Source organism: Macrosteles quadrilineatus, unplaced genomic scaffold (assembly GCF_028750875.1).
Source record: "Macrosteles quadrilineatus isolate MER2022 unplaced genomic scaffold, UCM_ALF_1.0 Scaffold_4__1_contigs__length_99947679, whole genome shotgun sequence".
Taxonomy (NCBI): Eukaryota; Metazoa; Arthropoda; class Insecta; order Hemiptera; family Cicadellidae; genus Macrosteles; species Macrosteles quadrilineatus.
Window position 1 is genome coordinate 1,491,968 of NW_026542597.1, and position 12,713 is coordinate 1,504,680.

General features: G+C 38.7%; 1 protein-coding gene across 1 annotated transcript; it reads left to right on the top strand.

The window, feature by feature from the left end:
- Window positions 1-594: 594 nt before the first annotated feature.
- On the top strand, window positions 595-10,988 carry LOC128991673 (uncharacterized). The gene is made up of 3 exons (XM_054414766.1): window positions 595-616; window positions 3,891-3,953; window positions 10,837-10,988. The coding sequence occupies exons 1-3, from the start codon at window positions 595-597 to the stop codon at window positions 10,986-10,988; spliced, it is 237 nt and encodes a 78-aa protein (XP_054270741.1).
- Window positions 10,989-12,713: the final 1,725 nt, after the last annotated feature.

A 12,713-nucleotide genomic window follows, 5' to 3' on the forward strand; every position in this document is an offset into this window, starting at 1 on the left:
TAAAGCTGGTGACTTTCTAGTTCCTTCGTACTGATTTCTCTAGCTTCATCTCTCGCCTGTTTCTTGGTGGCCAATCGAGTCTCAGGCTCTTTGGATATCTGGTCGAGTGCCGGGTGATTAAATCCCTTCCTATCATGGTACCGGCCTCCTGTCAATGACTTATTGTATTCCACTATGTTTCCATCCTTCTTAGTTCTGTGGTCATTCTCTTTCTGAAGCTCAATGTTGAATAGTTTCAACCATTCCCTTCCAAATACACTGTCTACATTTCCCCGAATAACGTATAGGTTGCCCACAGACATCTGATCTTTATAACAAATTTTGACTGTTGCAAAACCTACGGGGCGAATCATTTCTCCTGTATATGTCCCTAACCGTATTCTTGTTCTATTTAGAATCTTTTCTGGAAATAATTTTCGAAACAGATGTAAAGGTATTGTACTGACCGCAGCACCAGTATCCAACTCAAAATAGTTACGCTTGTCATCAATGGTGCATTCTAACATAATTTTCCTCGGCCTGTTGACAGCTTCTGGTTGATAAATACTATCACACAGTTTAGATAGTTTACTACTTTTTTTCTGTCTATCTACAATGGATAACATAGACATGAATGGTACATTTTGACACTCACCCTCATCGTCATATTCATTATCTGGTGAAGCGTCGTCAGTTTGTAGCATGTTTTGCTTCTTTCTCCAACAAACTTTGCTGAGATGTCCCTTTCTGTCGCAATTCCAACAATTTATGTCTTTAGGAATTTCACAGATACTAACGTGATGGTTTCCTCCACACCTGAAACAAGCTGTAGTACCCTTTCTTCCTTGCGAATATCCAGTGTTCCTCCTTCCTTGAATCTGAAATTGTTCTTCCACTTTTGAATACAAATTTGATTCTTGGATTTTTGCAGTTTCACTTTTGATCTGTTCAAAGTTACTAGCTATTTCAATACACTGGTTAAAGTTTTTTATTTTCATGAATTTCCATTAATCTTGACAACAACTTTTCATCATGAAGCCCCGAAATAAACTGCTGCCGCAAGTGGACGTCAGTTGTCGAAGATAAACATTGTGGACATTTGAAATCACATTTACTGGCTAAGTTTTTTAGGTCTTTGGCAAAACTACCCACAGATTCACAAGGTTTCTGGACTCGTTTAGTGAATTTGTGTTGCTCCGCGATAATACTACCTTTAGGCTCAAGTAATATTTGTAAAGTTTCACACAATTCATTGTAACTTTTATCTTCTGTGTTAGATGGGCTTAGTCTAATCCTTAGATCATGGAATACTTTAGGTGTTAACAAATTTATCAGATACTGCTTTTTCTTTACTTCTGATGTGATTTCATTTAAGTCAAAAAAAGTATCTATTCTCACCATGTAGGATGTCCATGTCTCATTGTCTTCATCGAATTTATCAAAATTAGAACAAAACATTGGTTTGTTCTGTATCACTATGCGTTCCTCCTCTAGTTCCTGATGTTTTCTACCGTTCTTCCTCATCCTCGTCGCCATTGTAAGTTGTTTGAAGATAAAATAAAACCAAGATAAGATCAACCCTGTTTTAATACCAATTTTCCAAAACTCATCACATAAACAAAAACAAACAAAAAGTCAGCTGATAAATATTACAATGAAATATGGTATTTAAAGACAGTACAGTCACCCAAACTGAAAAACAAAAGCAAGGTCAAACTGAAAGCAAGACGAAAGTCCAAGCTCAAAGCCACCCAAACTGGAAGTCCAAACTCAAAGCAATTCAAACTGAAAGCCAAACTCGAAGTCATCCAAACTGAAAGCCAAATGCAAAGTCAAACTGAAAGCAAACGAAAGTCCAAACTCAAAGTCATCCAAACTGAGAACCAAACTCAAAGTCGTCCAAACTGAAAGCCAAAAACAAAGTCGCCCAAAATGAAAGCCAAAAGCAATGTCAAACTGAAAGCAAGACGAAAGTCCAAACTCAAAGCCACCCAAACTGAAAGCTAAACTCAAAGTCATTCAAACTGAAGGCCAAACTCAAAGCAACCCAAACTGAAAACCAAACTCAAAGTCACCCAAGCTGAAGGGCAAACTCAAAGCCACCCAAACTGAAAGACAAATGCAAAGTCGAATTGAAAGCAAAATGGAAGCCCAAACTCAAACCCACCCAATCTGAGAACCAAACTCAAAGTCGCCCAAACTGAAAGCCAAAAGCAAGGTCAAACTGAAAGCAAGACGAAAGTCCAAGCTCAAAGCCACCCAAACTTAAAGTCCAAACTCAAATTCATTCAAACTGAAGGCCAAACTCAAAGTCACCCAAGCTGAAGGGCAAACTCAAAGCAACCCAAACTGAAAGCCAAACTCAAAGTCACCCAAACTGAAAGCCAAATGCAAAGTCAAACTGAAAGCAAGACGAAAGTCCAAACTCAAAGCCACCCAAACTGAAAGCTAAACTCAAAGTCATTCAAACTGAAGGCCAAACTCAAAGCAACCCAAACTGAAAACCAAACTCAAAGTCACTCAAGCTGAAGCCCAAACTCAAAGCCACCCAAACTGAAAGTCCAAACTCAAAGCCAGCCAAACTGAAAGCCAACCTCAAAGTCGTTCAAACTGAAGGCCAAACACAAAGCAACCCAAACTGAAAACCAAACTCAAAAAGTCATCCAAACTGAAAGCCAAATGCAAAGTCGAATTGAAAGCAAAATGGAAGCCCAAACTCAAAGCCACCCAAACTGAGAACCAAACTCAAAGTCGCCCAAACTGAGAGCCAAAAGCAAAGTCACTCAAACTGAAAGCCAAAAGCAAGGTCAAACTGAAAGCAAGACGAAAGTCCAAACTCAAAGCCACCCAAACTGATAGTCCAAACTCAAAGCCACCCAAACTGAAAGCTAAAACTCAAAGTCATTCAAACTGGAGGCCAAACTCAAAGCAACCCAAACTGAAAGTCCAAACTCAAAGCAACCCAAACTGAAAGCCAAAGTCGCCCAAACTGAAAGCCAAAAGCAAAGTCAAACTGAAAGCAAGACGAAAGTCCAAACTCAAAGCCACCCAAACTGAAAGACAAATGCAAAGTCGAATTGAAAGCTAAATGGAAGCCCAAACTCAAACCCACCCAATCTGAGAACCAAACTCAAAGTTGCCCAAACTGAAAGCCAAAAGCAAGGTCAAACTGAAAGCAAGACGAAAGTCCAAGCTCAAAGCCACCCAAACTTAAAGTCCAAACTCAAAGCAATTCAAACTGAAAGCCAAACTCGAAGTCATCCAAACTGAAAGCCAAATGCAAAGTCAAACTGAAAGCAAAACGAAAGGCCAAACTCAAAGTCACCCAAACTGAGAACCAAACTCAAAGTCGCCCAAACTGAAAGCCAAAAGCAATGTCGAACTGAAAGCAAGACAAAAAGTCCAAACTCAAAGCCACCCAAACTGAAAGCTAAACTCAAATTCATTCAAACTGAAGGCCAAACTCAAAGTCACCCAAGCTGAAGGGCAAACTTAAAGCAACCCAAACTGAAAGCCAAACTCAAAGTCACCCAAACTGAAAGCCAAAAGCACGAAAGTCCAAACTCAAAGCCACCCAAACTAACAGCCAAACTCAAACCCACCCAATCTGAGAACCAAACTCAAAGTCGCCCAAACTGAAAGCCAAGGCAAAGTCGCCCAAACTGAAAGCAAGACGAAAGTCCAAACTCAAAGCCACCCAAACTGAGAACCAAACTCAAAGTCGCCCAAGCTGAAAACAAATCGCTCAAACTGAAAGCCAAAAGCAATGTCAAACTGAAAGCAAGACGAAAGTCCAAACTCAAAGCCACCCAAACTGAAAGCTAAACTCAAAGTCATTCAAACTGAAGGCCAAACTCAAAACAACCCAAACTGAAAGTCAAACTCAAAGCAACCCAAACTGAAAGCCTAAGTCGCCCAAACTGAAAGCCAAAAGCAAAGTCAAATTGAAAGCAAGACGAAAGACCAAGCTCAAAGCCACCCAAACTGAAAGTCCAAACTCAAAGCAATTCAAACTGAAAGCCAAACTCGAAGTCATCCAATTTGAAAGCCAAATGCAAAGTCAAACTGAAAGCAAGACGAAAGTCCAAACTCAAAGCCACCCAAACTAAAATCCAAACTCAAAGTCATCCAAACTGAGAACCAAACTCAAAGTCGTCCAAACTGAAAGCCAAAAGCAAAGTCGCCCAAACTGAAAGCCAAAAGCAAAGTCAAACTGAAAGCAAGACGAAAGTCCAAACTCAAAGCCACCCAAACTGAAAGACAAATGCAAAGTCGAATTGAAAGCAAAATGGAAGCCCAAACTCAAACCCACCCGATCTGAGAACCAAACTCAAAGTCGCCCAAACTGAAAGCCAAAAGCAAGGTAAAACTGAAAGCAAGACGAAAGTCCAAGCTCAAAGCCACCCAAACTTAAAGTCCAAACTCAAAGCAATTCAAACTGAAAGCCAAACTCGAAGTCATCCAAACTGAAAGCCAAATGCAAAGTCAAACTGAAAGCAAAACGAAAAGCCAAACTCAAAGTCATCCAAACTGAGAACCAAACTCAAAGCCACCCAAACTGAAAGCTAAACTCAAAGTCATTCAAACTGAAGGCCAAACTCAAAGCAACCCAAACTGAAAGTCCAAAACTCAAAGCCACCCAAACTGAAAGCCAACCTCAAAGTCGTTCAAACTGAAGGCCAAACACAAAGCAACCCAAACTGAAAACCAAACTCAAAAAGTCATCCAAACTGAAAGCCAAATGCAAAGTCGAATTGAAAGCAAAATGGAAGCCCAAGCTCAAAGCCACCCAAACTGAGAACCAAAAGCAAAGTCGCTCAAACTGAAAGCCAAAAGCAAGGTCAAACTGAAAGCAAGACGAAAGTCAAAGCTCAAAGCCACCCAAACTGAAAGTCCAAACTCAAAGCAATTCAAACTTAAAGCCAAATGCAAAGTCAAACTGAAAGCAAAACGAAAGTCCAAACTCAAAGTCATCCAAACTGAGAACCAAACTCTAACCCACCCAATCTGAGAACCAAATGCAAAGTCAAACTGAAAGCAAAACGAAAGTCCGAACTCAAAGCCACCCAAGCTAAAAGCCAAACTCAAAGTCATCCAAACTGAGAACCAAACTCAAAGTCGTCCAAACTGAAAGCCAAAAGCAAAGTCGCCCAAACTGAAAGCCACAAGCAAATTCAAACTGAAAGCAAGACGAAAGTCCAAACTCAAAGCCACCCAAACTGAAAGCCAAATGCAAAGTCAAATTGAAAGCAAAATGGAAGCCCAAACTCAAAGCCACCCAAACTGAGAACCAAACTCAAAGTCGCCCAAACTGAAAGCCAAAAGCAAAGTCGCTCAAACTGAAAGCCAAAAGCAAGGTGCAACTGAAAGCAAGACGAAACACAAAGCCACCCAAACTGATAGTCCAAACTCAAAGCCACCCAAACTGAAAGCCAAACTCAAAGCAACCCAAACTGAAAACGAAATCAAAACGAAAGTTCAAAGTCAAAGCCGCCAAACTAAAAGCAACCCAACCTGAAAGCTAAACTAAAAGTCAAGCTGAAAGCGAAACGAAAGTCCAAACTCAAAGTCACTTAAACTGAAAGCCAAACTCAAAGCCTCCCAAACTGAAAGCAAAACTGAAGGCAAAACCGAAAGCACAACTTAAGGTAAACTCAAAGCCAATCAAACCGAAAGCCCAAACTTAAAGCTGAACTCAAAGCAATCTCAAAACCTCCCAACCTGAAAGCAACCCCGAAAGCACAAACTGAAAGCAAAACCAAAATCACAACTCGAAGCAAACTCAAAGTCACCCAAACTGAAAGCCAAATGAGCGTTATGTATATAAAATAGGTCAGTTGAGTAAAGACATTAGGATATGACTGTTGACAAAATAAACAGGCGATGAAATAAGAAGATGGCAATTTGAATTTAAAAGACACAAAGACACCCTTTTCAATTCTAATTTAGCATGTAGATTTTCTAACGTAAAAAATGTTAATTCCAATTAACCCCGTCATTCATAAAATGCAATCTATATAATTAATACGCTACATGAAAGTTTGTCGGTTGAACTCCTCCGCCATTTCTTAACCGATTTTATCCGTTGACGTCTCATTGAAAAGAGCGTGTCGCTTAGATTTGCAAACTGGCCTTACGTTTTTGAAAAAGTCCCTTGGGCTCTGCCCCAGTGGCTTTGAAAGTTCCCATGTTATCCTTATGGAGAACATAATTGTTTACATTTTGATCAGCTGTATAATTTAATTGCTGTTATTTATTATTCAATTCAATGAAACGCATTGAGTACATATTTGAGTTTGTGTAAACATAAACCCCAAGACGGACCGTGTTACTACGGTTGTATCTTAAATTTGTGTATTTATGGTTGTTTTGTGTTGCTATGACGGATCGTGTTATCACGATTGTAACTTAAATTTGTGCATTTATCGTTGTTTTGTGTAGCTATAATTTGTTTATTTGTGTTTTTTTTCTTTTAAATGCCTCCGACGCGACGACAACGAAACATATAGAAAGGAGGCGTAATCGTGATAACGACCGCAGCTACAAAACAGTGGCGCTTAATAGGCCTAACTCATCACAGTCAGCACCTGACCCTGGACAATCTCAACTACTATTAGGTTAAATGCGCCCTAACCCTATCCCAAAATGACTTTTCGTTCTCAATTGGCCCTCTATCAATAACCTGTGTTGCCTGTACAGCGAGGCATTTAGAGAAGGAGAAAACCGACCGGAATGCTTTAGGTTTACCAATAACGAAGATAAACATGGTCTGAGTTACACACCGGTAATATTTGAGTTAACTCTTTTAAATTAATTGTAAATATGACTGTTATTCGTTTTGAAATAACTACTGTAATACTTTGCATTTGCTCGAATCCGAGCAACATGTACACTAGTAAGTTATAAATATGCTTCCAAATGTTTAAATTTTGTCTTAAATTGTACAAGATCTTTAATGTTCAAAGATGACAAACTCGTCTACGACACAGATTTTTCTTATTGGAAATCTTTTGTGAACACATACAATGATGGTTGATTCACTATACAAATTCAACTATCTGTGCGTTCTTATAAAGGTCTCTTGCCTGTATTCGACAGGTGAGGACTGGTCAGAGAAATACAAACAGGATTTACCCATGCTTTTTATAGATTAAACTAACAAAAAAGAAAATAGCTAGAATAGATTGAACAGTTTAAAACAACTTTCCTATATGTGAAAATTGTGTAGGGTACATGTTTTATTTTTTAATTTGTTTTTTCTACTAAAAAAATGCTTTAATTTTTTTTGTCAATTATTTTTTTTACAATTAATTGATTTGTAAACATAAATTTTCCTCTATTAATATGACAAAATAGTAAATTGCATGCTGCATAATTCACATTCAGATAATAAATCAGTATTATTTGGTCACAACTCAAACATGCTTCAGATTCGAAAATAGAGCGAAAAGTTCACTTTCACAGTCCGTCAACTATAAATAGAATTGGATTTAATACCTTGTTGTACAAATCCCTGGACAATTTAACATTACGTAATATGATTTGTCAAGAAGTAATATTGACCTACGTAAAGTAATGGAACTGTGTAATCCTCACTTCACCATTGTGCGGGATCTGGTTCATATATCAACATGAGTAATGGGCGTTACTTCGTCCATTACTTTTTATCTGCATCAGTTGTAGCATGTGTTAAGTAATTAATAACGGTACGATTGTATAACAAGCATATACCATTTGTAAAATAAACGTAAATGTAAAATGTATTGAAAAAACTGAGTCACAGAACAAACATTACACTATTTGTCTGAATCCTACATAACACTTGTCTGCAAGAATGAACTTTGTGTATGATTTCTTCTATGTTCTTTTTTTAATTTTGAGCAAACCATTTGGAAACTCTTTAGTTAAAGTTCATTTTTGGTGATGGTATTTTTTGTTTCCACCAAGGAAACAAAAGGAATGTCGCGAAAACGGCCTTTTTCCGTTAATTCACAAGTACTACATTTTTATTGCAATTCCGTTTATTTACTACCAGAATGTTTTCATAATCACCAAATTTGGTTGGTTAGGTAAGCTTAGAATAGTTTCATTTTATAATTGATAAGTATATTCATATAGGCTAACTGTTAAAAATCGGAATTGCAATAAAATAGTAGTGGTAGTGAATTAACGGAAAAGAACCATGGTTTTTTACTGATTGTGTTGTGAAATGTCCATAATATTCCCTCAAATACCATTTGGGAACTTTTTATTTATTCCCTGAGATGACTTTACCAAAAGTACAAGTACTTTAACTAGTATTCATACATCATATAACCTTTAGGTATATTCTCTGATATGTAATTGTAATTTTCACACAACACACCCTGTTTAAATCAAATGAATAAATTCAAAGTACATACAAAATAAGTACGGTAATACCTTCACTCTTAATACGTGGAGTTATATTACAACATTAAAATACATGGTAAAGAAATGCTACAGTAAAACTCAATTAAGAAATTTAATAATTACTGGACTTTTCATTTAAATAGGTTTACGCTCATTGAAAAATTGTCTGAAGAAATATTTACATTTGACTTTCAAGTCATCCAATTTGAAAGCCAAATGCAAAGTCAAACTGAAAGCAAGACGAAAGTCCAAACTCAAAGCCACCCAAACTAAAATCCAAACTCAAAGTCATCCAAACTGAGAACCAAACTCAAAGTCGTCCAAACTGAAAGCCAAAAGCAAAGTCGCCCAAACTGAAAGCCAAAAGCAAAGTCAAACTGAAAGCAAGACGAAAGTCCAAACTCAAAGCCACCCAAACTGAAAGACAAATGCAAAGTCGAATTGAAAGCAAAATGGAAGCCCAAACTCAAACCCACCCGATCTGAGAACCAAACTCAAAGTCGCCCAAACTGAAAGCCAAAAGCAAGGTAAAACTGAAAGCAAGACGAAAGTCCAAGCTCAAAGCCACCCAAACTTAAAGTCCAAACTCAAAGCAATTCAAACTGAAAGCCAAACTCGAAGTCATCCAAACTGAAAGCCAAATGCAAAGTCAAACTGAAAGCAAAACGAAAGGCCAAACTCAAAGTCATCCAAACTGAGAACCAAACTCAAAGCCACCCAAACTGAAAGCTAAACTCAAAGTCATTCAAACTGAAGGCCAAACTCAAAGCAACCCAAACTGAAAGTCCAAAACTCAAAGCCACCCAAACTGAAAGCCAACCTCAAAGTCGTTCAAACTGAAGGCCAAACACAAAGCAACCCAAACTGAAAACCAAACTCAAAAAGTCATCCAAACTGAAAGCCAAATGCAAAGTCGAATTGAAAGCAAAATGGAAGCCCAAACTCAAAGCCACCCAAACTGAGAACCAAAAGCAAAGTCGCTCAAACTGAAAGCCAAAAGCAAGGTCAAACTGAAAGCAAGACTAAAGTCCAAACTCAAAGCCACCCAAACTGAAAGCTAAAACTCAAAGTCATTCAAACTGGAGGCCAAACTCAAAGCAACCCAAACTGAAAGTCCAAACTGAAAGTCCAAACTCAAAGCAACCCAAACTGAAAGCCAAAGTCGCCCAAACAAGTCGCCCAAACTGAAAGCCAAATGCAAAGTCGCCCAAACTGAAAGCCAAATGCAAAGTCGAATTGAAAGCAAAATGGAAGCCCAAACTCAAAGCCACCCAAACTGAGAACCAAACTCAGCTGAAAGCCACTCAACTGAAAGCCAAAAGCAAAACTGAAAGCCAAAAGCAAAGTCAAACTGAAAGCAAGACGAAAGTCCAAACTCAAAGCCACCAAAACTGAAAGCTAAACTCAAAGTCATTTAAACTGAAGGCCAAACTCAAAGCAACCCAACTGAAAACCAAACTCAAAGTCACTCAAGCTGAAGCTCAAACTCAAAGCCACCCAAACTGAAAGTCCAAACTCAAAGCAACCCAAACTGAAAACCAAACTCAAAGTCGTTCAAACTGAAGGCCAAACTCAAAGCAACCCAAACTGAAAACCAAACTCAAAAAGTCATCCAAACTGAAAGCCAAATGCAAAGTCAAACTGAAAGCAAAACGAAAGTCCAAACTCAAAGCCACCCAAACTGATAGTCCAAACTCAAAGCCACCCAAACTGAAAGCTTAACTCAAAGTCATTCAAACTGAAGGCCAAACTCAAAGCAACCCAAACTGAAAGTCCAAACTCAAAGCAACCCAAACTGAAAGCCAAAGTCGCCCAAACTGAAAGCCAAATGCAAAGTCGAATTGAAAGCAAAATGGAAGCCCAAACTCAAAGCCACCCAAACTGAGAACCAAACTCAGCTGAAAGCCACTCAACTGAAAGCCAAAAGCAAAACTGAAAGCCAAAAGCAAAGTCAAACTGAAAGCAAGACGAAAGTCCAAACTCAAAGCCACCCAAACTGAAAGCTAAACTCAAAGTCATTTAAACTGAAGGCCAAACTCAAAGCAACCCAACTGAAAACCAAACTCAAAGTCACTCAAGCTGAAGCTCAAACTCAAAGCCACCCAAACTGAAAGTCCAAACTCAAAGCAACCCAAACTGAAAACCAAACTCAAAGTCGTTCAAACTGAAGGCCAAACTCAAAGCAACCCAAACTGAAAACCAAACTTAAAAAGTCATCCAAACTGAAAGCCAAATGCAAAGTCAAACTGAAAGCAAAGCGAAAGTCCAAACTCAAAGCCACCCAAACTGATAGTCCAAACTCAAAGCCACCCAAACTGAAAGCTTAACTCAAAGTCATTCAAACTGAAGGCCAAACTCAAAGCAACCCAAACTGAAAGTCCAAACTGAAAGTCCAAACTCAAAGCAACCCAAACTGAAAGCCAAAGTCGCCCAAACTGAAAGCCAAATGCAAAGTCGAATTGAAAGCAAAATGGAAGCCCAAACTCAAAGCCACCCAAACTGAGAACCAAACTCAGCTGAAAGCCACTCAACTGAAAGCCAAAAGCAAAACTGAAAGCCAAAAGCAAAGTCAAACTGAAAGCAAGACGAAAGTCCAAACTCAAAGCCACCCAAACTGAAAGCTAAACTCAAAGTCATTCAAACTGAAGGCCAAACTCAAAGCAACCCAACTGAAAACCAAACTCAAAGTCACTCAAGCTGAAGCTCAAACTCAAAGCCACCCAAACTGAAAGTCCAAACTCAAAGCAACCCAAACTGAAAACCAAACTCAAAGTCGTTCAAACTGAAGGCCAAACTCAAAGCAACCCAAACTGAAAACCAAACTCAAAAAGTCATCCAAACTGAAAGCCAAATGCAAAGTCAAACTGAAAGCAAAACGAAAGTCCAAACTCAAAGCCACCCAAACTGATAGTCCAAACTCAAAGCCGACCAAACTGAAAGCTTAACTCAAAGTCATTCAAACTTAAGGCCAAACTCAAAGCAACCCAAACTGAAAGTCCAAACTCAAAGCAACCCAAACTGAAAGCCAAAGTCGCCCAAACTGAAAGCTAAAAGCAAAGTCAAACTGAAAGCAAGACGAAAGTCCAAACTCAAAGCCACCCAAACTGAAAGACAAATGCAAAGTCGAATTGAAAGCAAAATGGAAGCCCAAACTCAAACCCACCCAATCTGAGAACCAAACTCAAAGTCGCCCAAACTGAAAGCCAAAAGCAAGGTCAAACTGAAAGCAAGACGAAAGTCAAAGCTCAAAGCCACCCAAACTGAAAGTCCAAACTCAAAGCAATTCAAACTTAAAGCCAAATGCAAAGTCAAACTGAAAGCAAAACGAAAGTCCAAACTCAAAGTCATCCAAACTGAGAACCAAACTCTAACCCACCCAATCTGAGAACCAAATGCAAAGTCAAACTGAAAGCAAAACGAAAGTCCGAACTCAAAGCCACCCAAGCTAAAAGCCAAACTCAAAGTCATCCAAACTGAGAACCAAACTCAAAGTCGTCCAAACTGAAAGCCAAAAGCAAAGTCGCCCAAACTGAAAGCCACAAGCAAATTCAAACTGAAAGCAAGACGAAAGTCCAAACTCAAAGCCACCCAAACTGAAAGCCAAATGCAAAGTCAAATTGAAAGCAAAATGGAAGCCCAAACTCAAAGCCACCCAAACTGAGAACCAAACTCAAAGTCGCCCAAACTGAAAGCCAAAAGCAAAGTCGCTCAAACTGAAAGCCAAAAGCAAGGTGCAACTGAAAGCAAGACGAAACACAAAGCCACCCAAACTGATAGTCCAAACTCAAAGCCACCCAAACTGAAAGCCAAACTCAAAGCAACCCAAACTGAAAACGAAATCAAAACGAAAGTTCAAAGTCAAAGCCGCCAAACTAAAAGCAACCCAACCTGAAAGCTAAACTAAAAGTCAAGCTGAAAGCGAAACGAAAGTCCAAACTCAAAGTCACTTAAACTGAAAGCCAAACTCAAAGCCTCCCAAACTGAAAGCAAAACTGAAGGCAAAACCGAAAGCACAACTTAAGGTAAACTCAAAGCCAATCAAACCGAAAGCCCAAACTTAAAGCTGAACTCAAAGCAATCTCAAAACCTCCCAACCTGAAAGCAACCCCGAAAGCACAAACTGAAAGCAAAACCAAAATCACAACTCGAAGCAAACTCAAAGTCACCCAAACTGAAAGCCAAATGAGCGTTATGTATATAAAATAGGTCAGTTGAGTAAAGACATTAGGATATGACTGTTGACAAAATAAACAGGCGATGAAATAAGAAGATGGCAATTTGAATTTAAAAGACACAAAGACACCCTTTTCAATTCTAATTTAGCATGTAGATTTTCTAACGTA